The sequence below is a fragment of the Oryctolagus cuniculus genome, chromosome 4, assembly GCF_051225735.1.
Source record: "Oryctolagus cuniculus isolate XC-2025 breed Fujian yellow rabbit chromosome 4, ASM5122573v1, whole genome shotgun sequence".
NCBI classification, from domain to species: Eukaryota; Metazoa; Chordata; class Mammalia; order Lagomorpha; family Leporidae; genus Oryctolagus; species Oryctolagus cuniculus.
In genome coordinates, this window is record NC_142870.1 from 86,857,552 (window position 1) to 86,881,448 (window position 23,897).

General features: G+C 41.8%; 1 protein-coding gene across 4 annotated transcripts in view; it reads left to right on the top strand.

The window, feature by feature from the left end:
• FGF12 (fibroblast growth factor 12) overlaps positions 1-23,897 on the top strand; it is a 596,324-nt gene that overhangs the window by 284,132 nt on the left and 288,295 nt on the right. The window contains exon 1 of one of the 4 annotated variants that reach the window (XM_051818906.3): positions 19,754-20,480. The exons of 2 other annotated variants lie outside the window; for them this stretch is intronic. Coding sequence is in view for 1 of the 2 variants with exons in the window: in XM_002716514.6 (XP_002716560.1) it covers positions 21,791-21,989 (199 nt within the window). In the remaining variant the exon portion in view is untranslated. One more of the 4 variants, XM_002716514.6, reaches the window with a different exon arrangement.

Below are 23,897 nucleotides of genomic sequence, written 5' to 3' on the forward strand. Positions count from 1 at the left end.
GTAAAGTCTTTTTTTCTCTGGCATTGTACAAGATGTTTGAGAGTGGACAGGATAAACATAGTTACTTCCCAAAAGGAATTCAGGTATATTTGGGAAAGCAAGCCTAAATCAGGGTATCAAATTATCTAAAAGTGATTGAGGGGATTTAAAGAAGATTAATGCAGTTACAGGGAATCGAAGAAGGTTTCACGGATGAGATGACCTTTGAGTTGGGTCAAACACAGGAGGGGTAATTCCAGACAGAAGGATTGTCATATGCAAATCCATGGAACATTCAATGTGTGTGAAATATTTAAGGGAATGACTCTTTATCTAAAGTTAAGGTTCTAGAATAATAGATTCCTAATGTACCTTCTTATTTTTTTTCTGTAAGTCTATGTAATATACAGCTATTGGCTAAAGGTGTTTTTCTCTTGTGTTATGCTGTTTCAAAATCTGGCATTATCACCAGGCTCCGAAAGTGTGGGATTTTCCTCATTAATTGGAGTCCTTCTGCCATCTCCTGAGGCACTGCTTAACTATGAGAAGGCTTGACTGACAGGTTTCACACCCTTCATATGTTAATAACCAAGGCAGTGTTTTTTTTTTTTTCTTGCATTCTTTTTCCTTTAAAAAAATCTTGACAATCTGATTATTTTGTAATTTTTGAAAGAAAACCCTCTCTGAATTATTTGTGACAACCCCAAAATGTAAAATCAACTGCATTATCAGAGTGGTTGTTTTCTGTCATAGTAATTGATTCTTCTTGTTCTCATGTGAATTCCTCCACACCCCTACCTCCCTCTATTTTTTTTACAGCATTTAATTATAACACCTGCATCTAGAATGAGGCAGTTCAGTTTCCTATCTTCAAGGAAATCATAGTCTAGTAGAAGAGATAAGACACAACCGAGAAACAGTCCTTGTGTTGTAGGGAACTGTTCTTTTCTATGACAAGGTGCTTTAGACATTTAGAAAACGCAAAGAGTCCTGCTAGGAGTCCACGGAAGGAGTTGCAATTGGGAAAGATTTTGAGGAGCTCGAATAAGGAAAGCATTTTCCAACTGATCCAACCTCCTACTGTATCAACATACATACATTTGTTTTGCTTGGAAAAGCACAGGTGAGGTCCCGAGACATTCTCTGTTCGTGGTACCCTGAGTGCCTTGAGTCTGCGCTCTGATCTCAGCGGAAGCAGAAGCATGAAGGATATTTTATCAGATGCCAGCAGGCAGAAGAAGAGGCCATGTCCCTCGTACCTGCCTCTCTGCAGGTGGCTGCAGTAAGTGGGCTGTCTTTCTGCTTCTTGGAAATAACAGAAGGATTCTGCTGCCTGCTGCTGAGTCTTAGTTACCTTGATGTGCTGTCAGAACTGGTCCAGGTAATACACTTCAAGAACTGCTCAATATCTCTTAAAATATATTTCTCCTAACCTCCAAAACATTCATACTAATGGCTACTAAATGAAATGATGTGAGAACCATTATAACACGATTCATATTTATTTCCCAAATGAAGGAAGTATCCTCTAAATTGATTAAAATTGACTTCAGAGATCTCTATACATCGTTGTTTTTTCTATCCAGATAACACAAATTATAGATTGAGATTCCCATACTGATTTAAAATTTCATTTACTGTTTGGTATTTATTGAGAACTATGTGAGGCACTATCATGTATTTCATATGAAAATGTTACCCTTAATCTCATCTACTCTTATAGCTCTCTACAAGTGTTATTGAAAAGTTGCAAGTGACTGCATCGTAATAAAAACACTCAGAACATACTTTGTGGCCTGAGCCATGCTAAGTAATTACTTTACCGTATTTTCTCACTTTTCCTCCAAATAATTATATAGTAAGTTTTTTATTCCCACTTCAAACACTACTACCAAACTAAGGAACAATACATAGTAATTAACTCAAGGTTCTATAGCTACTTAGTAAAAGAATTAGAATTTAAAATCAGGATTCTGATTGTAAGTCAAACATTCTTCTATGCTTAAGACATTTGGTTCTTTTGAATCCTGATACTTCTTATGTAAGTGTGTCTCTTTCAAACATAGCTAAGGATAAAAGTAAATGTACACACTGTCTCTCTAGCTCTTAATATAGTTACTGGGGTGTCACCACATTTCTTTTGTATTATACTTTTTGTCTCCTACAATTCTCACTCAAGGTATGAAGCTAACAAAAATTTTTTACTCTACATACTGGATTGCCATTCTCTGAAATGGGGTCATCTCTGGAGTAAAATGAAACATCTATTTAAAATATCTCTACATATTTTCAAATTTGAAGTTGAATATATTTTCAAAAATGTATTAAACATAATGCAGTATTCTTTTGTAGCTTCCTGCTCCATTTTTACTTTATACCTTTGTTCACTTTTAGATGAGCAAAGAAAAGGATGTGATTTTTTTTTCCCTCTAAGATGATACTTACAGGGTTCATCACTCAGCAAAATATACCCTAGTCCCCTGGTGTGCTGTGGAAACTGACAGAGGTCATGTCTTCCTTTTCCAGAGCCCTCATTGGAATCCTAGACCATCAGAGCCAAACCAGACCCTGTAGGGCACCAAACATCTTTTCCTTTTATGGATGAGGGGGGCTGAACCAAGAAAGGGGAAGAAAAGCCCAGGGTCTTAGAGCTAGTTAATGGTAAAAGAGGAACAAAACTGGGTTGTGGACTGTTAACCTTGCACTATTTTTCCTGGGTGGCCCTGGGAAAACTTGAAGATTATCTATATCTTTTCTTCTACTTATGAAAACAGACAAATGCGGCTACCTAGGACTTTTCAATAACATTTGTATGAGCTCTAAGAGTGGGCGAGAATAAGCCTAACACCTTAGAACTTGATCATTTCTTGGAGCTTTGTCTCATGTGCTATTTATATTCATTTAAGAAATCCATAAGTAAGACACTTCCTTCCCCGTATAATTTTAATAAATTTAATTTTAGTTTAATATCATTTAATTTTCATGTAATGAATTGAATTTGATTACTACTAAGTCTGCTGTATGATGCCTAACCCAATCACTTTTATTAAAAGCTGCAATAATACAGAACTTCATAGACTAAATTCTATCACTGTCATTTTCACAGGCTATCAGTAGCTCTGCTGCCTTCAAATGAACACAAATTCCATAGCAATGCATTCAGTTCCCTAGTGATTTGTCACCAAGCTTCCTCTGGAAACTGATTTCTGTCATATACCATCACACATCTTATTTTCTGAACCCAATGAACTGTCAACGCTCTCCAAATACTGTTCAGTCACTTCTTGTTTTGTTTGTTTGATTTGATTTTATTAATGATGAGCTTGGAACATGAGTGACAGTAATGGGTAAGACACAGGGTCCCTGCTCTGGAGGACTTCACAGCCTGGTACTGTTCTGCTGTTGGACACTGCTGTACTTTCCTACTCTTCTTTCTGTTTAGAAGGCCTTTCTTAGCCCACTTAGCCTACATCCTACTTATCCTTGAGTGACCAGTTCCAATGTCACTCCTCACTGAAGTCTTGCAAGATCCTTTCCAATTGAGAAGCCCTTCTCTTCTGAATATTTCTGCAGAGTCCACTTCTCATTATCATGTATTTCATTGTGTTATCACATAAAAGGCCAAGTTCATCCACTAGCAGTAAATCTTAGAAGGAACAAATTATGTTTCATATCCTATGTCTCCCATTTACTTTTAGTGTCCAGCGACTAAGCAAAATAAAAGCTGTATATATGTGAGTATGTGTGTGTGTCTATATATATGTATATGTATAGCTATGTATATACAGCATTTATGAAGCATATATGTGAGTTACATTTGTATACATTCATATATATATTTGTTGTTTTATACATATATTATACATATATTTTGTATGTGTGTGTGTGTATATATATATATATATACACACAACTTTAAAATGTTAAGAGAATGAGACTGGTAAGTAAATGAAAGAAATCTAGTTCTAGTTTATTGCCTTGTTTTTCATACATATATATATGAAGTGAATTGTTGCTGAGAGCAAACAAGGCTGTATACAGACTCTCCTACCCACATGTGATTCAAACAGCATATGCTCATGACAAAGGCAAATTCATTTTTCCCACTGACTTTTCCCTAGGCTGTAGTTGTTTTCTAAGTTAACTTGCTAATGAATACTCTAACAATGAGTTGCAAGTTTGGTGTTTAATTGAATCTTGGAAGCCAAAGAAGCACAACGGGTGAACTAATTAAAGAAATTATTTATGTGAGTATCAGATGCAGCAGCATCTAATACATACATTAAAGGCAGCAACTGTCTTGAAACTACCTGGTGGAGAACATCCTGGGGCAAGGTTAGTATCCTGTCTTTCAGCTCCTATGTGTTCTTGGCATACTGCACCAGATAGATGTTTTGCAAGCAGTACTACCTGGTGAAGAAAATTCTCATTAGCATCACAAAGAACTTGGTATGTTGATGATATTTCTCTAGTTGTAAAGAGAATTATGGCTCTTTTATTCTATGCAATAAACCAGTGAGAAAATTCTTATTGTTCTAAAATATCCTGTTGTGTTTGACAACAGATGTTGGATGAATAAGATGAGGGTCAATGGACTGTGAAGAAATGGCTACCTATGTGCTAAATGGAGAGATTTTTGGAGAAGCATTTGATGGTCTTTTATGAAGATTTTATGTCATTTGATCTTAATGCCAAACAGTGAAATTTAAAACAGTATGGTGAAGAAGATCATTGAATCATTTCCTCAGCAGTCTGAACTTCTGTTAATGCATCTATAAATTAGGCATAAAATAATATTAATAATAATAAATATCTTGTTAGGTGGTTGTGAGAATTGAATGGGAAGCATCTGTCAGTATAAACTGTGGCATGTTATACACACTGCTTCTATTAATCTTTTTTAAACAGAACAACAGCTAAATTATGATTTTTAATCAAAAATTAAGCTTTATACTGATCTCAGATTCAGGAAGAATGCCACGTCTTCCTGCCTTCAGCTTCATAATCTTTTAAAGGAGGCATTGGCGTGTATGATACTTAAGGTTCTTCCCATTGTAGTTCTTGTGTTTGGTAATTCTTTATCTAAATCTTTCTAATAAAAATCTACTACATTCATTTTCCAAGTGATCCAAAGGAATAAAAATGTTTAGCTGTCTGCCTAGGCTCTCTCAGTAAGCTAACAGTAGTTACACATTAAAATACAAAACCCTAGACAGAACTCAGTGACTTAATACTGAGTTGCTCCACTAGGTATGTACTTAGACAGTGGTTCTCTAAGACTGAATTCTCTGAAAAGAAAATCAGAGGTTGGCATTTTTATGGATAGTGCCAGAATAGTGTTTTTTTCTTTTTTAATCTCACATACATTTTACTGACTCTAGGAGAATTGATTAGCAAAGGCATACAGACTTTAATTGCACACATTATGCAACAGGGGGCTCTCTAACAAAGAAGAGAATTAATGAGACACAGGGCTGATTCTACTTTAGAAGCAAGGTAAGTCTTGTCTACAGGTTTCAAGAAGGTAGAAGTGAGGTGCTGTGCTATTACAGAGCTCAGTATAAACTCACCGGAATGTTGGCACTGAGGTTCACTTTAGGTTCTCAGATATTTCAACCAGGAATACACAGGCCTGCTTCCAGCCTCTCTTTGTTGAGGGCATTCTTTTTTTATTTTTATTTTTATTTTTCTGGCAGGCAGAGTTAGACAGTGAGAGAGACAGAGACAGTTACAGACAGTGAGAGAGAGACAGAGAGAAAGGTCTTCCTTCCGTTGTTTCATTCCCCTAATGGCCGCTACGGCCGGCGCTGTGCTGATCCGAAGCCAGGAGCCGGGTACTTCTTTATGGTCTCCCATGTGGGTGCAGGGGCCCAAGCACTTGGGCCATCCTCCACTGCCCTCCCAGGTCACAACAGAGAGCTGGACTGGAAGAGGAACAACCTGGACTAGTACCCAGTGCCCCAACCGGGAATAGAACCCCGGAGTGCCGGCACCGCAGGCGGAGGATTAGCCAAGTGAGCCATGGCGCCGGCCAAGGGCATTCTTCACATCAATTTTTGTTTCTGTTTTGTTGTTGTTGTTGTTTTTGTTTTTAAGATATATTTATTTATTTGAAAGAGATACAGAGAGAAGGGGAGAGAGAGAGAGATCTTCCATCTGCTGGTTCACTCCGGAAATGTCCTCAATGGTCAAAGCTAAGCCAGGCTGAAGCCAGGAGCCAGGAGCTTCTTCTGGGTCTCCCATGTGGGTGCAGGGGACCAAGTGTTTGGGCCATCCCCTGCTGCTTTCCCAGGCCTTAAGCAGGGAGCTGGATTGGAAGTGTAGCAGTCAAGAATCAAACCAGTACCCATATGGGATGCCAGCACTGCAGGCCAAGGCTTAACCTTCTACCCGACTGCCCCGGCCCCAATATCAGCTTTTCTCACCCTGCCTAGCTACATTTTTTCTTTACGTAGAGAACAGAAAAGAAAAGCTACAACATCGATCAGCTGTCACCATCACTATCACCTCTCTGGCCCCCACTTCTGCTAGTACCACACAACTGACAGGTGACTGAGTGAAGGCTGCATCCAGACTTTCTCGTTCAAATCCTGATCACTTCCTTATAACCTGTATAACCTTAGCCAAGTTAGTTTTTTGTTTCTATATTTACTTATTGATATTAATAATGCCTATTTCATCAAGTTGTTAATTAAGTTAAGTAAGCTAATATGTGTAAAGTGCTTAGACCAGTTCCTGGTAAATATTAAGTACTCAAAAATGCTTGTTTTAATTATTATTACCTTTATCCAGACTTACGGAGAAGTGTTTTGCAGTAGGAGATACTGAGTTGGGTTTAGTTCTTGTGGGGCCTAAGGGCATCTGTCCAAAAGCCAAGGGATAAAGGATAAACCATTGTTTTCTTTCTTTTTTTTTTTTTTTTTGACTGTCCAGAATTTACTTGGGAAGGTGACAAGGAGTACATTCTGGTGTTTTTGTGTAAGTAGTGTGCTGCTGGTGAGCATTGTAGTTAGAGTCAAAGGATTTTAGAGTGGGAAGAGTACAGAGCAATTGTCTGTCTAATTTTTTTTTTTTTTTTGACAGGCAGAGTGGACAGTGAGAGAGAGAGAGAGACAGAGAGAAAGGTCTTCCTTTGCCATTGGTTCACCCTCCAATGGCCGCCGTGGCCAGCGCGCTGCGGCCGGCGCACTGCGCTGATCCGATGGCAGGAGCCAGGTGCTTTTCCTGGTCTCCCATGGGGTGCAGGGCCCAAGCACTTGGGCCATCCTCCACTGCGCTCCCTGGCCATAGCAGAGAGCTGGCCTGGAAGAGGGGCAACCGGGACAGAATCCGGCTCCCCGACCGGGACTAGAACCCGGTATGCCAGCGCGGCAAGCTGGAGGATTAGCCTAGTGAGCCATAGCGCCGGCCAGTCTAATCTAATTTTAAGGATGAGAAAATGGAAACCCAGAGACTAGAGACTCAAAGAGGAGGAATAATTTATCCAAGGTTCTACACTAAGTAAACTAAGGCTAGGAACAAGTCCCTTAGGACATACTGACTGTTGATTCTCCTCACTGAAGAACTCCCTCTTCCTTTTATCTGAATTATTATAAAACTGTTCATCAACAATCATCTAAGATTTCCTGACCTATATAGAATCTGCACTCAGGAAAAAACAAACAACCTCCAAAGCAAAAACCTTTGAAGTACAATTATGATGGGGACAGATTGATTTTGTTTTTTGTCATTTCCATAATTAACAGAGCAATTCATTATTTCTTATTCATTTTCCACTTCTATCTTCATTTACTCCTTGTTTGAACAGAAATTGGGAAAATTTAGCAGCTTCATAGAATTTAATTGAATTCTGAGTCCTTTATTCTCATGACAGTCTTTGCTATAGCTACCAACACTCTCTTTTTTCAAATAAGGAGTCACATTGAAAATATCTGGGTATTTTCAGTTATATACTCTGTTTCTTTTTTAGAATCCCTAAAACTCATTGTCACCTTTGGTTCGAGGATCCCTCCAAAAATAACTTTCCATTAGAGGACTTACAAAATGAAGATCATCAGTTATTTTCATAATTTCTTTGTTGACCTTTCAACACTGATCTACAGTGGGAGATGGGCTTAATCTCCTGTTTTGAAGATATGACTATATATGCAACAAGTTAAAATTGTCAAGCAAGAAATGAGATGGTTGCCTTTGAGAACTCCTAACTTCATGAATTAGCATGAATTAGTGATTCATTGTGTACCTCTCCATCCACTCCACTGTGCTTTGTAACATTCAGTTGAGAAGTCATTTTGAGAATTTTTTGTCTCAGTTTGTAATACATTTTCTCAAGTTGGTTTTGAGATTTTCAGAATTGTGATTCTCCTTTTTCTTACTAAAAAATGAAATCAAAGATACCATATTAAGAGCTGTGATAAGTGCAGAAGACTTAACATATTTCCTTGTTTGTACCTTATATTGAGCCTCCAGATTTCTGTGTGACTACTGGAAGTAGAAATGACAGGTCTTGTAGCAAGCAACCACACTGCGGGCCATTTGCTTTTAGCACTTTCGAATGTGAGCCTGACACTTGGTATACCAAACAGAAGCGTTAGAGCTCCTGACTGCACTCATAACCATTTTCCTTTGGTTCTGCATTCACCTTAAAGCTCATCAGTTTTCTTTCCTACACAGGAATTAGGAAGAACCAGTGCCACCTCCTGTGATTTTGACTAACACCCTAGGGACGATTAAAACTGGATTTTCCTAGAGAGCTTCCCTCACATTTCAATAGGCCCTCAAGTTTTCTTTTCCTTACTCTGGAATACCACATTCAGAGGAACATTATCATTTAATCTTTTGACTATTCTTTAGGAAGCTATTTCTTTAATTAGCTGTGCCAGCCTTTGCATCACACAGCAGATGCCATATAAAAGAAGTATTCAGCCCTGTGCTTTCTTGAGATTAAGATCTAATTTACTTTCTTGACTTTCTCCTTGACTCTTCTGTTCCATTGTCAGGTTTTCCTCTAGCAATCGGTTTCACCATTCATTCACCTTTACCATTTTATTTTAAAAAAATGGTGTTTTCCCAAGTATTGCCTCAATATTAACTTTGATGATTTTGACTCGTTTTCTGCCTGAGAAGTGCTGACTGAAGTCATTTTATGGAATACCCATCTCAGCTCTTAGAATCTTTCCTCCCTTGTATTGCCCCTGATTTGGGGCAATGAACATGATGAAGTCAATTCTACATTTGGGAACCAGTCTGTCCCATGGGTGGGCTGTCCTCCCTAGTATCTTCACTGACTCCAGGTTTGCCTGTGGACCCACGGGATACCTGTTTCTTTTTTCATTAAGGAACCTTCTGATACTTGAAGATAGACATCATTTTCCTTTATTTTTCTTTCCCCAACTCTATTAAAATAGTATGTCATATGGGATCATGCTTCCTAAAAACATGCAGCATGGATGTTTCTGACTTAGATTTTGAATGGCTTTAACATACAGATTATCTTAATTCTTTTAACTTTCAGGAATAGAAATCATTTCCTTGTTGTTTTTTTTTTTTTTTTTTTTTTTAAGATTTATTTATTTATTTGAGAGGTAGAGTTACAGACAGTGAGAGGGAGAGACAGAGAGAAAGGTCTTCCATCCATTGGTTCACTCTATAAATGGCCGCAATGGCTGGAGCCTCCCAAGGGGGTGCAGGGGCCCAAAGACTTGGGCCATCTTCCACTGCTTTCCCAGCCACAGCAGAGAGCTGGATTGGAAGAGGAGCAGCCGGGACTAAAACCGGCGCCCATATGGGATACCAGTGCCACAGGCGGAGGATTAACCTACTGCGCCACAGCACCAGCCCCTAGAAATCATTTCTTTGTAACTGCACTTTGTGGACTCCTCTAAAAAGAATCAGGAAGAGATCTTTGGATCTATGTGATATAAACTAAAGTAGAGTTCTGAACATGACCTGTATTTCAAACAAGTAATTAATCTTTCTGACCCTTAGTTTTCTCATTGTAATGATAACAATTTTTACCTCACAGGGTTCTTAAGAAGATTGGGTGCAATAATTGGTATAGAGCACAGGACTGTGCCTGCAGCATTGTAGTACCTGAGAAATTCATTTTCCCTTCTATTTTCTAGCATATCCTTCCTTTTCTTAAAACATTCACTTATACTCTGAACAGCATTTTTTGACATTTTTCTGTGGTTCAAAGCACGAGGCACAAGATTTGCCTGTGATTATATAAGGACTTAAGGAGGAAAACCCATTGACTCCTTGGCTGCAATCAATCTCCATAGTTTTTAATGCAGGAACATGTCTCAGAGTGAGGATTCTCACTTATTATGTCTGTTATTTACATTGTGCCTCAGAGTATGTGGCTCCTGGGCTAAGCATTGACATAAAACTTTTCCACTAATTATAGGCAGCACAAGAGACTGAGCCAGAATATTAAATCTGAGACTTCACTGAATACCTGTCTGTAACAAAGGACTCCGTAACCAGGGAATAATCTGTAACATCAATCGAAATGGATATGGCTCACTTTCTTGAGTCCACAGCTCCAGATTCACATTGGAGGGGCCCCTGTAAGACTGTCTTCCTGCATTGTTTGTCGGCTTCTTCTGTTTAGAAGATGTGCTCTTCCTTTGTCATCCACAACAACTGTGAGTGTGGATGAACTACTCAAACTCCAGGTTCAAGAAAGCTGGTCATGCCTACTTCATGAGTTTTATTATTAGTATTATTATTAGTAGTAGTATTATTATCATTATTATGTCATGAGATTTAAATGCACCTAGATACAGGCTTTTTCTTCTTTTTCTAAGATTCACTTGTTTATTTGAAACTCAGAGTTACAGAGAGAGAGAGAGAGAGACATAGAGACAGAGACAGATCAATCTTCTATCTGCTGGTTTACCTCACAGATGGCTGCAACTGCTGGAGCTAGGCCAGGCTGAAGCCAAGAGCCAGAAGCCAGGAGCATCTTCCAAGTCTCCCACATGGGTGACAGGAGCCCAAGTACTTGAACAATCTTCTGCTGCTTTTCCCTAGCAGGGAGCTGGATTGGAAGTGGAGCAGCCAGGATATATGAGATTTTGATGTCACAGGCTGTGGCTTTACTGGCTATGTCACAATGCTGGCCCTGACACAGGATTATTTTTTTATAAAATTGTGATGTTTTACTAACTTTGCAAACAGCTTTTCCCTTCCCTCAGGTGGTGTGAGTTTACTCTTGAGTGGTATCAGGATAGCCCTATCAGAAACACAAGTTCAGCATTGGTGCTAGATGTAGAAAGGGGGTAAAGAAAACCATTTCCCAGATTTAGAACATGTGTTTTTTTTTTTTTTCCACAGTATTTATCAAGCATTTTTTTCATTATAGCCACTGCTTAAATGATACTATCAGCGACCATAGAGGGTTCTGCGATTAATAAAAGCACACCTAAAGTTTTATTTAAGGGGACACTTGAGATTATGCTTGCTTATCCAGAACATTTATTGTTTTTAAGTCAACTTTAACATACTTTACATAGTATTTACTATATTCAAAATACTATACTCTGGCTTATAGGAACAAAAATTTAAAGTCAGATTCAAATTCTATATCTAATCTTATACATAGATCCTATTTAGAGGGCTTTTTTGGGGGTAATGAATTCCACTTATCTTGAAGTCAACATTCTTACTCAGACTTTTGTCCTTAGCAAATAATAAATGCTTCTGCTTGCTTATCTTTTAAAGGCCATCTGAGGCTATTTCCTTGTCTTGGCCCTTTTTAGGGATGAGAGAAAGAATTGCCAAAATGAAAAGAAGCAATGGTGCTGCTTTTTGTTGCTGTGTTCGTTGCACTCAACAAACCAGGAGACAATTTTCTGTCTCACTTCTAAAGAAATCTCTTTTTTTATCTTCTCCATCTGATTATAAAATGTATGCATTATTGGGTTGGGTTTTGTGGTACAATGCATTAGGATACTGCTTGGGCTGCCTGCACCCTAAATCAGAGTGCCACTTTGAGTCCTGGCTGTTCCACCTCCAATCTAGCTTCCTGCTCATGTGCTTGGGAGGCAGCTTATGATGGATGGCTCAAATGCTTGGGTTCCTGCCACTGATATGGGAGACCTGGATGGTGTTTCTGGCTCCTGGCTTGGCCTGAGTTAGCCCAAGCTGTTGCAGGCATCTGGGGAGAGTGAATCAGCAGAAGGAAAAATCTTTCTATAACTTCCATCTCTATCTCTGTATCTGTCTCTATCTCTGTATCTGTCTCTATCTCTTGCTCTTTCAAGTAGATGAAAATAAATAATCATTAAAAAAATATACATGATCTAGACTGGACTGATAAACTCATGAGATTTGTTCTAGCTAATGATACAAGTTTAAATACTAATGTGAGTATCATTCAAAAAATGCTAAAATATTGTTCAATATTGCTTTGAATCCTGTTTAAAGAAACATCTAATTATCTTATCCTGCCATTTCTGGATCTCCAAATTCTGTATCTATCTCTGGCCTCCCCCCCCCCCCCCCCGCCCCCACACCTCTTTCTCTATCTCTCTCTGTCTGGCTAATTATCTAGGATTTAGGTTTTCAGTATCTCAAACACATAGCTATCTACACCAAAATCACACTAAATATTCTGGATTATTGGGCAAAACTAGTAACAAGGGAACATGGTTTTATGTAAAAATGCCTAATAAATGAATGAAAATTTTATTAAATATTTTCATTTACTAGCTAGATTTTTTCATGTTTTCTATTTTGCACCTTTAGTGTAGTGAATATATTTTTTATTTTTAAGATTTATTTTTATTTTCTCAATTTTTATTGTGAGCTGCTTTTCTTAGTCTAAATTCAGATATAGTTAGGAGAAAATTACTATATTTTATGTCTAATCATCCATTTACTAACCTGCTCATCCATTTATTTAGTCATTCATTCATATTTTTCCTTATTCCAAAAAGCAGTGCTATCCTTTCAATATGTTATTTTAACTAATTGAGCCTTTGTAGAGTAGTCATCCTAGAGGTGAGTGAATTTGGGCTTAGCCAGAGTAAGTAGTTTTAAGTGGGGACAAATTATTTATTCTAAATTGAGTATTCTTTCTACTTTGCACTTCATTTTTAGAGAGTTCTAAAGCAGGATCAGAAATAACTTTATTGGTCACTGTGTGCAAACTGCCATTTGATCCCCATTTTTCATTACAGATTATATAAATTTCATTTATTTAAAAGTTATTCACTAACAACTGTATACACTAGATTGGTGATATGCCAATGCTGTGTCCATACAGAGGACAAAAATGTGAATTTATTTTATTTTAATAGAGTATTTTGTGTTTCAGTCATGTGCTGGGTAGGGCAAGAGACTGCTATTTCAACAAGACCTACACCATGAAAATTTGGAATCTAAAATTAGAGACGAGAGCAAGTAGGAATGGTTCATGGACAAAACAGCTCAGTAGAGATGGGTGACAATAACAATGTTAGGATCATCAAGCTGTTGCGAGATCATTTCAGTCATATTCTTTGACTTTAAAAATTCGCTACTTATTTTACTTGATATCTGTGACTCTGTGCCTTATTATTTGATTCCTTTTCTTAAGTGAATGTGTGTATTTCTGTGTGTTGTGTATGTGTGTGTGTGAGAGAGAGAGAGAGGGAGAGGAATTGAAAATATTGCCCTAAAAATGAAGTACCGTGGACCCTCTCAGGCCATCATAGCTTAATAGATTGAATTTAGGCAGAGAATTTTGGGGGCATGTTAATAAAAAATAATGTGGAGGCTACTCTAAGTTAGCTGAGTTTGTTTCCAATCTTTCAGACTGAAAAAGATGTGTGAATGGGTGGATTAATTAATTCATTTCTTTAAGTATTTTTTGAGCATCTGCTATGTGCTGAACCCTGCTGTAGGCATTAAGAGTATGAAGGTAAACAAAAGAGACAATGTGCCTATCCTGAATGGATTTATATTATAATGGAGATACTCTAATCACATTCTCTCCTAAAAGAATGGGTGCCACTGAATTAGTGATAGTAGGTATTAGAGGAGAGCTAAAATGATGGGCCAGTTATGGTTCATAATTTCTAACATCCTCAATCTAGCTGGAAAAGAAAGTAACTAAGTGCCAGCCATCCCTTTGTCCACAAGTCAAACCAGTGTACATTTCTAGGAGAATAGAGGGAATGTAAATGTATTTCTTTATAAATTTCTTCAATTTCTATTTTTCATTAGTTTCCCTCTAGTTTTCTTAGGAAGCTCAACTTTAGTTTCTGAACTAAAGAGGAGAATGTTTGGAGGCCACAGTCTCTGAACCAAAGGGAACAAAGTACCCTCTCATGGGCAAGAGTGGTAACACTATTACCTTAGAGCTTAATCCCAGGAAGATGAAAGCTGTAGAGGGCGAGAACTTGAGATCCTTGCATCCTTCTCCCCTTCAATACAGAAGGACCCCTTCAAGGTCATTCACAAAAATGTGAAAGCCTGCTAGAGTCTAGTGAATGGAAGGATGTTCTTTTCTCCATTTGACTTTAACTAGGGCAATAGAGATAGTGAGGAAGAAGACCTGGAGTAAACTCAGGTATTTACTCACTGATTGTGTGACCTTGGGAGATTGTGCCTCTCCTTAGTCTTAGTTTGTAAAACTGGTTTGTTATTATCTTTCTAACTTTTCATCACAAGGTTGTTGGGAGTATCACTAAAGTAACACATGTAAGATTATTCTTATTCTTAAGCAGTTATGGTAATTATGTTATTGTATTAATCTTATATGATTATAATTTTGCAATTATATTTTCATTGGTGTAAAGTGTAACATAGAGGAACTCTAGAATAAATTTGAATCTGAACTCTACCAGTTCTTAGCTGGCTGATATAGGTTAAGCAATTTAATCTCTTTGTGCCTCAATTTCTTCATTTGTAAAATGAACATTTGATAGACCCAACCTTATAGGGTCCATGTAAGAATTCAGTGTGCCAACACTTGTAATGCAAATGTGCAGGGGACTTAGTTTTGGCTCACATTAGTGGTGTCTTATATTTCTTTTCAAAGAAGACATTCTCTAAAACACAGAAAATCTCTTTATTTGGACAATGAGGATATCAACCTTCATATGTGTCATAAAAAGGGATTAAATCTATTCTTTTTCATTTTTTGATAGACGACCAAAGCCAGACAAAAAGATTGCATGGAATAATTCAGTTGTTGAATTGTTGAATAAAGTACTAGAAATGAATTTGCTATGTAAACAAATTCACAAATTATTAGAAAGTAATTGTGTATATTGTTTTTGTTAACCTCTTTTAACTGACAATCTGGCAGAGGAAAGCAAATGGAAGTACTGCTATTGTACAGGACCAGATTCATAGAGAAAAGGTTCCCTGATGCACATCAGCTTGCTGTGAAAGAGCCAGATGATGAGCCCAAACTTAACAAGCTTTAGTCAGGGGCCTGATCTCACAGCAGAATGATGTATGAGCAGAGGTAGGCTTCTTTGTGTTTCCAACAGACAAGGACATTGACAATATTCCACTAATGAAAATTCTGTTTGCCATTACAATGTCAAGGGTAATCATTCATTTCAAGTAGATTTTCAGCCTTTGTTAAATACATTATGTCCAGAAGTGAATGATGATGTGTATGAATCACAAGGTATGTTTTCCTTGTTTGGCAAGTCTGTATTTTATAGTAGCATCTTGGTTTAAATGAATATTTTAATAGCATGCTCATTTTCATACTTTACATTATTATTAACTATTCTTTGAGTCTTGCAAGGCCCTAGTTAGGAAGGGCTTCCCATATGATTATCATTTATCTTATTTGCAGATGTGGTTTAGAAAGGTTGACTAACTTGTTCTGTAGCATACAACTGGTGGATGACTGAGATATAACCGAAATAAGATCTTCAAGGTATGAACTCTAAGGTTGGTGACAACAGACAAAATGTAGAGGTGCATGGAGTTCCTCGGGGTGCATAGAGATCCAGAGCCCTGGATACAATCTCTGTTCCATATGATGGATGTTGAAAGTGATTGTGTGAAATAGTTTTACATTTGATCTTAGCCAAAAGGCCGAGAAGCGATAGTGAAATAGTTTTAATGTTAGATTTAGGAGTTGGAAGACTTGGCCTATGAATAAGTAAAAGACTATTAAGATTTCTACGTTATTTTTTTAACTTTCAAAATGTGGAGATGATTAAGATAGTTCATATTTTATCTGTTTGACTGGAGGTCAGAAATATAAATATAACTATATAATTATCATTTTGATGTATATCTGGCAGCTTTCTCTAAAATTAATTAGATCCTGTTCACTCATGATGTCTTTAAAATTGGAAAGGAAAATTTGTAAGTTGCTTAAAGAGAGATAGCATAAGAATTAAAGTATTTTTATCCTTGAAATATCAACCTTTTTAATTTTTTAAAAGATTTTTATTTATTTGTTTGAGAGGTAGAGCTACAGAGAGAGAGAGAGGGAGGGAGAGAAGGAGGGAGAGAAGGAGGGAGAGAGAGAGAGAGAGGAAGAGAGGGAGAGAGAGAGGGAAAGAGGGAGAGAGAGACAAAGATCTTTTATTTGCTGGTTCACTCCCCAAGTAGCTGCAAGAGCCAGAGCTGGCTGATCCGAACGAAGCCAAGAGCCAGGAGCTTCTTCCAGGTCTCCTACGCGGGTGCAGGAACCCAAGTGCTTGGGCCATCTTCCACTGCTTTCCCAGGCCATAGGCAGAGAAGTGGATCGGAAGAGGAGCAGCCAGAACAGGAACCGTGCTAATGTGGGATGCTGGTGCCCCAGGTGGAGGCCTAGCCTACTATGCTGCAGTGCAGGCCTTTGAAATGTCAACCTTTAAAATACCTGGTTAACTTATGTCATCAATTAGGTTGATTTAATTCTTTAACATAAGGTTTTATGTACTTACTTTCATTTTATTTGAAAGAGAGATAGAGGAAAAGAGATAAAGACAGAGACAGACAGAGATCTTGTGTTCATTGATTTATTCCCTAAGTGCCCACGACAGACAGGGCTGCGCCAAGTTGAAGCCAGGAGCTTGGAACCAAATCTAGGTCTTTCACATAGTGATCCAGACTCAACTGCTTGAGACATTGGCTGCTGCCTCCCGGGGTACACATAAGCAGGAAAGTGGAATAAGAAGCAGAGCTGGGATTTGAACCTAGGAACTCAGGGATGTAATGCAGGCATTCCACATTGTCTTAACTGCTGAGGCAAATGCCTGCCCCTTCAATTCATTCTTGATACCCAAATGCAAAGATGTTGCAACTTCCCAGTAAAAAAAGAAAACTTATTAGATTTAGTGGGCCATCCAAGAAAGGTACAAGTTAATAAGTTAAAAAAAATTCATTGAGGCAGTGCTTCTGAGCTCAGTAGTCATGTGTTAGGTTTGAGAAACTTCTCAAATCTCCTTTTTCTTTTATTTACCTTTTCATTTCACTGGGGAAATGGACTGAACAATGCTGATGAGGATTTAAAGGGCCACACTGTTGAGAAGTACTCTGATAATAGGTGTAAGAGTGCAAGGAACAAAAGGAGCTGTCTGATCAAATCCAAAACACCACACTCCTTTAATAGAGATCTAAAGACAGAAATAATATCACTCTCAGAACACTAGCATTGATTGCTTTTTGTTTTTGTTCTTTAAATGCCTAACATGATTTTGTCATGTCAAGACAACTTCAGACAGCAACTGTTAGTTGCCTTTTCATCTCTTCCCTTGTTACCTCCTTCATTTCTGTGACTCTATGACTTTGTATTTGTTATCTTCTATATCTCACCATCCTAATTTCTCTTAGGGTTACAGAGAAAAAAAAAAAAGAAAGCAACACTGAAAGATTAGAGAACACACATCTTCTTTCCAGGCCTTTTCTGGGCACAGGACTGCAATTTTGGGAAATGTGCCAGTTTACTTTTCTCTTCTAGTTTTATCTACAATGCATAAATATATACTGCATATATATATATATATGTATATATATATGTATATGTGAATGTGTAAGCATGGTTGAAATATATGTTAAGCTTTCAAACTTGGATACCTGGAGGACTTAAAATTCAGATAATAGAGCAGTAACCATAGACATTTTTGCTTTGCGTTTTGAGAGAGCTTTAGGAATCTGAGCACCAGGTGAACCTCACACATTTTCTTTAAAAAATAATAAACACTGTCATCATCTCTTTTATGCACTTGGCATTTTCCAGTTTTTAAAATGCTTACACATGCATATTCAGTTCTATGAGGTAGATGGGGATGATTATCCCCATTTTGAGGATAAAAAAGAGGCTCCCAGTTTAGCAATGATTTCCTCAAGGCCTCATTATACACCCTCATCTTGCCTGTTTCTCTGGGTACTCCCCTTAGCTGACCCCCTTCCTCCCCACCCTGCCCCCCACCCCCACCCCCACCCCTGTTTGGGCACTGAATTGCAAAAGACAGGGAGCTCCTGAAGCTAGCCAGCACTATCTGTCCCTGCCTTTCTCAAGAATGAGACAAATCTTCTGATAGCCAAGAAAGGAAAAAACTTTTATTTGTAGAATGTGAACATTTCCCTAATTGATAGTGTTACCAATAAGCGATTTTCCTGACCCCATTCCGGATTGTTGAAAATGGATTCAGCTTCACTGTTGGAGGAGAGGTGTATGTGTATTTTTGTAACCTGTCTTGTTGTGTATGTTAGACTCCCAAAGATAAGTTCACTGTCCTCATTTAGTCACACTGAACTGCTCCCGGCTGACAGTGGGGATTCCCCACTTTCTCAGGGTGTCTTGCACTTCCTGTTGTCCTCTGTTGCATGAGCCTGTATCTGCTAGCCCATTTTGCCCAGCTGATATTCTGGAAGGCCCTGGCCCTGAATCATAAGACAAAGTAGAACTGTTAGAGTTAATGTTTGGTTTAGATAACCTTGCTGACCTCAATCCTTATTAATCAAGTCAATCCTAGGCCCAAAGGGCTTGTGCTGGCATCTGCAGTTCCTGGCTTCCCTGCCTTCCCCAGTAGCTTCCTGTGTTTTTCTTGCATGCACCTGTCTGTGCTTGGAAACCATCCACTTAACGCTTTGGCACTGCCATGAGTGCCTAGAGCAGAGTCTGTGAGGGGGTTGGGATTGCGGGTATCTGGAGGGGGTGGAAGAGACAGCTAAGTCTAACCCAAGGCCACTCCCAGACCTTGCCTGGAATGAAAGGTGAGTACCCCTGCCAGTCCGTAATCTCTCAGGCTGCATTGAGTGTGGATGACTCCTCTGTTTCAGCTGCTGTCACAAACTCCTGGAAACCTGGTGGCACTCCACAGACATTCCCTTAGCCCCTTCCATTAACCCCAGCTAGGGTTGCTCCTTGAGCCTTCTTTTAGGGACTGAGTAGGAATCTGGGTTGTAAGGAGAGGAAACTCTTTCCATGTTACACAATGAGCAGAATTGGGGGCTCAATAAGAGGGCCCTAGAGGCCGTTGTCACTTGGGCCAGCGACCACTTCCTTTCTTCCTAAACAGAGAATTCGCCGTGCTCCAGCTAATTGGTGAGAAGGCACTTTGCCTCTTTCCCTAACTCCTTCTCCGCGCACCAGGGGCCTTGAACCCACCAGTGGTGTTTTTCTCTTCGGGGAGGGATCAGACGGAGCAGACCCGAGCTGCAGTTCCCTTGCTCTGCCTCTGAGAATTTCTCATCCAAACCTCAATCACGTAGGATTGCGTAGAGAGGAGAAAAGGGGAGAGACAGAAGACAGAGAAGGGGGAGAGGGGTGACCAGAGGGAATGGGGAGAAGGAGTCTGGGAGCAGTGGGCGCGAGGGAAGAGAGCCGGATCCCAATGCGCTGCGCTTCCCTGCACTCCGGGAGCCCAGCCTCCAGCTCAGCCCCACCTAGGCGCTCTCCCGATTTCCCGCGGGCGGGAGAGCAGTGCAGGGGCAACTCCGGCTGCGCCGACCTTTTGTCCCACCCGCCGTCTTGGTGGCTTGTGGCTCCCGCCTGGAGTTTCCTGCGAAGCTAGCTCTCCTGCCGAACTAGCCGGTGGGGCGACGGCGGCGGCGGCGGCGGCGGCGCCCGGGAGCCGGTGCGGCTCCGGGCGCACAGAGCCCCAGCCCATGAATGGGACTCCGCCCTGAGCGCCCCCTCCCGGATCTGGGGAGGCGACGGCGGCGGCGGCGGCGACGGCGGGGGGCGCCTTGTAAGCCGGCGGTTCTGAGCGGCCACCCGCGTAGCAAGTTGGGCGAGTTGGCGGCCGCCTGCACCTGCCTTCTGGCCGGGGCCCCAGAGTCAGCGCCCGCCCCTGAGGACCCTGGTGGCGCGCTCGGCAGCCTCCCGCCGTTGCCCTGGGCGGCCTAGGGGCCCAGCCTGCGCCCCGCGCACCTGACAATGGTGGGCAGCTCCGGACCGGAGCCGCAGCCTCCGAGAGCCGACGTCGCCCTCAGCCAGCCCCCGCCCCACCCCAGCAGCCGCGCGGGTGTTCGCAGCGCGCGGGTCACTTCCTTCCTCGGCCGGGATGGGCCGCGCGGGACTGAGTGATCGGCATCGCATCGGGCGGGTAATTCCCATCTGATCTCTGCTAGTGAGCTGCCGACTACCGGGGCGCGCGAGCCTGGGGGCCCGGGCAGCGCGGCGATGACCTGATCCCGAGCCCGCCACGGCGCCCCCTCCTTCCCACCCTCCCTCCCTCCCTGCTTCGCTCCCTCTGAGCCTGTGCGGAGACCTGCTTGGTGCGGCGCCCCGGGCGGACCATGGCGGGGAGCTCCAGTTAAAGGCGTGTGGGCGCCGAGCTGGAGAGGACACCTTCGGCATCGCTGCCTTGGAGGGGGCTCATTTAAACGACTGAGTCATTCCAGATTTAGGATTCCCTAAATAATCACCAACTGTGCCCGTCTCGTGCCGGAAAGCAAGCGGAAAGCGAAAGAGCGCCCGCTCCTGGGACCCCACGGATCGCCTGTCGCGCGCTTCTCCCCGAGGGTTGCTTGGCCCTCGAGGATCTCCCTCCTCCCCTTCCATCCCCCTCCTCGCCGCCCGCTCCCTTTGCAGTGCTACTGGCGGCGAGGCGCGCGCTCCTCCGCTGGCCACAGCTGCCCGCGTCCCGCGCCCCTCCCCAGACCCACTGGCCGCTCCCACTTGGCGCCTCTCGGGATTCCAGAGCTCGGGCGGCCGGCGCCGGAGCACCGCAGCCGGCGCGATGCATCCGGTAGACGGCCTCACCCCGCCGGGACGGACCTCCTAGTCTCCAGACCTGCGGGCCGCAGGGAGTTAAATTGCTGCCTTCCTCTCCTTCTCTCCTGCGGTTGGTGGCTTGTTTTCTAGAGGAACGCTTTATGCACTTTTTGGTATTTTCAACCAACCGGGGGCACGCTACCCGCCTCGGTCCAGACTGCTATGTAAAAGGGTTTCTTTCCTATATATGTGTAAATATACTTCGGACACCTTGCAACGCTTGCGCCTCTCCAACAGGGGCAGGGCTTGTCATTTTGGACATCCTTCTTCCCCTTCCACTTGCTACCCCGAACGCAGTGTGACCAAACTCCCCACTGCCCCTTGGACGTGGATCGCCGAGGGGCGCCAAGTTTGGGGTGCAAACGTCTACTTCGCAGGAAGGCCTGGGACCGCCCCGCCCCCGCCGCCAGCGGTCGGGGAAGTTTACATCTGGATTGTCACACCTTCTGTCGCCACTGCCCAGACTCTGACTAACCTTGTGGGCGCTGGGTTTTCGGTGCTGCGGCCTCCTCAAATATTAGCACTGCCTCCCCGCGCCTGCCCTGTCCCTCCCGGGCACCGAGGTCCTGCCCTCGCCCCGGCGGAGCGCGATCCCGAGGGCGCAGTGGAGTCCGGGCCTGGGGCCCGCGCTGAGCAGCTATGGCTGCTGCGATAGCAAGCTCCTTGATACGGCAGAAGCGGCAGGCAAGGGAGTCCAACAGCGACCGGGTGTCGGCCTCCAAACGCCGCTCCAGCCCCAGCAAAGACGGGCGCTCCCTGTGCGAGAGGCACGTCCTCGGGGTGTTCAGCAAAGTGCGCTTCTGCAGCGGCCGCAAGAGGCCAGTGAGGCGGAGACCAGGTCAGTAGAAGCCCGGACAGTGGGCTCCCCGGAGGCAGACACCCCTCTCTTCCCCCTTCCTCACTGCGACTACAGCTGCCCATGGCAGGAAACCAGGGGGATCCCTCTTGCATTCTGACCCTTCTTCCCTCATTTCCAGATAGCTTTCTTTGAACCACCCTTTGCCAGTTAATAGTTTCTTGTCCCAAATTCATTTAAAAAAGAAAAGAAAAGAAAAAACACTTTGTGCTTTGATCAATCGGTGGTTTGACCAGGGTGAGAGAGAGTTCCTGTGCAGAGGCACCTAATCTCAAATAGCTTGCACCCTCGAGGACACTGACCATCTCATCTCATTCATTCATTCCTTCATTGTCTGTCTCTCAACTCTCCCTCTCTCTTTCCCATCCATCTATCATGCATCTATCCATCCATCCATCCATTTATCCATAGGATACTTGTGCTGCCCTGAGGACCAAAAGACCATGTGTCTGATAACAGTGCAGGGTAGACACTTGTCTGTCTAACTCTTCCACCAGCAACACATGGTGCTGCATCGTTCAGGCATTCCAGTTAATTTCTCACCTCTGTTTTCTCACATGATCTTTCACTGCCTTTTACCTCGTGCCTTTATTCCCATTCTCTTGCCACCACTGCTCGCCAGCTCCTCTGTCCTGTTACCATCTTCTCTGTACTTCCCTTTCCTTTGGAGACTTTCAGGGAACAAGATGGTATTTGAAGTTTGACCTCAGCAAGTGTAAAGGGAACTTCAGACTTAGCAGGGATTTTGATGGCCTGGCCATTTCTGAAGCTGATTTTCTTCAGTGGCCTTAAAATTGGTTGCTCTTTGTGCAAAGGGTCATTGGATGCCTTGGCTTTCACTGTAATAATTCCCAGCCTAAAAGAATGAAGGCAGAATTGCCAAGATCTGTGATTCTTCTGGCTATTGATCCTCTGGGAGTGGCTGCAGGGTCATTTGCAATCTGCAGATACTTTCCATTTACTGTGGACACCTGGAAGGAAACACTGTCTAGAAAGCAAGTCTGTTCTGTGATCAGTCAATGCATTTAAGTTACTCAGTTTGCTGCTGGGTGTCCTGGGCTCCAGGAATGAGGCACTAGGACTAGGTTCATTGGGGCTGAGGAAAGCACAGTGGGAAGTCTGGGCAAGAGAGATTCTGGATCAGCTTAGAAATTTGGGAATAAGTGTTGTGAAGAAACCAATTTCTTGTTTCAGTTTCCATTGGGTTTTTGTAGCCTTTTTTCAGCCCTCAGTGGGGGTCATTTTCTAATTCTGTGAAGATATAAAGTAGTGTATTTTAGGGGTAAACAAAAATAAGTATGATTTCAAGAGGGAAGCTAGTAAAGTCTCTGTCATTTTACATCTAATTAATATAGACTTTTTATAAAAGTAGGATTTATGCAAAAAATATAGTTGTCTCTGCACAGTCAATCCTTCATGTTAGGGGAAATAAAATCCCTTGTTTTGCTGCACAGGGATCATTTGGAGGACTTCTCTCAGGGCTTGTGTGGCCCGCAAGGAACTTCAAGGCTGTGAACTCAGTATGACTTTTCGCCTCAGTCCCTTGGAGTATTTTCTGGTTCTTTGGTTGGGATAATTGTACCATGTTTAGGGGTAATTTTACCATGTTTATGAGTTGCTCCTATTCAACTTCCTCAGCCAGAAAGAAAGTAATAGGAATGATGGGCAAGTTACGTTTGTAAATGGATCAGATGCGTTCACCCAGTCTTTTTGATGAAGTTGATTTGGAGATGAGCAGTTTGCAGGGCTTACTTTGGCCTGGGAAGGAAGGAATTATATTCACTGTTTCCTCCGGCATTTTGCTTTGTATCTCAGTAGAAAATTGAGAAATTGAGGGAATTTCTGAGTCTATTGTTTCCTTCAGTGTTCATTTAATCTGCTTCTCTGCTT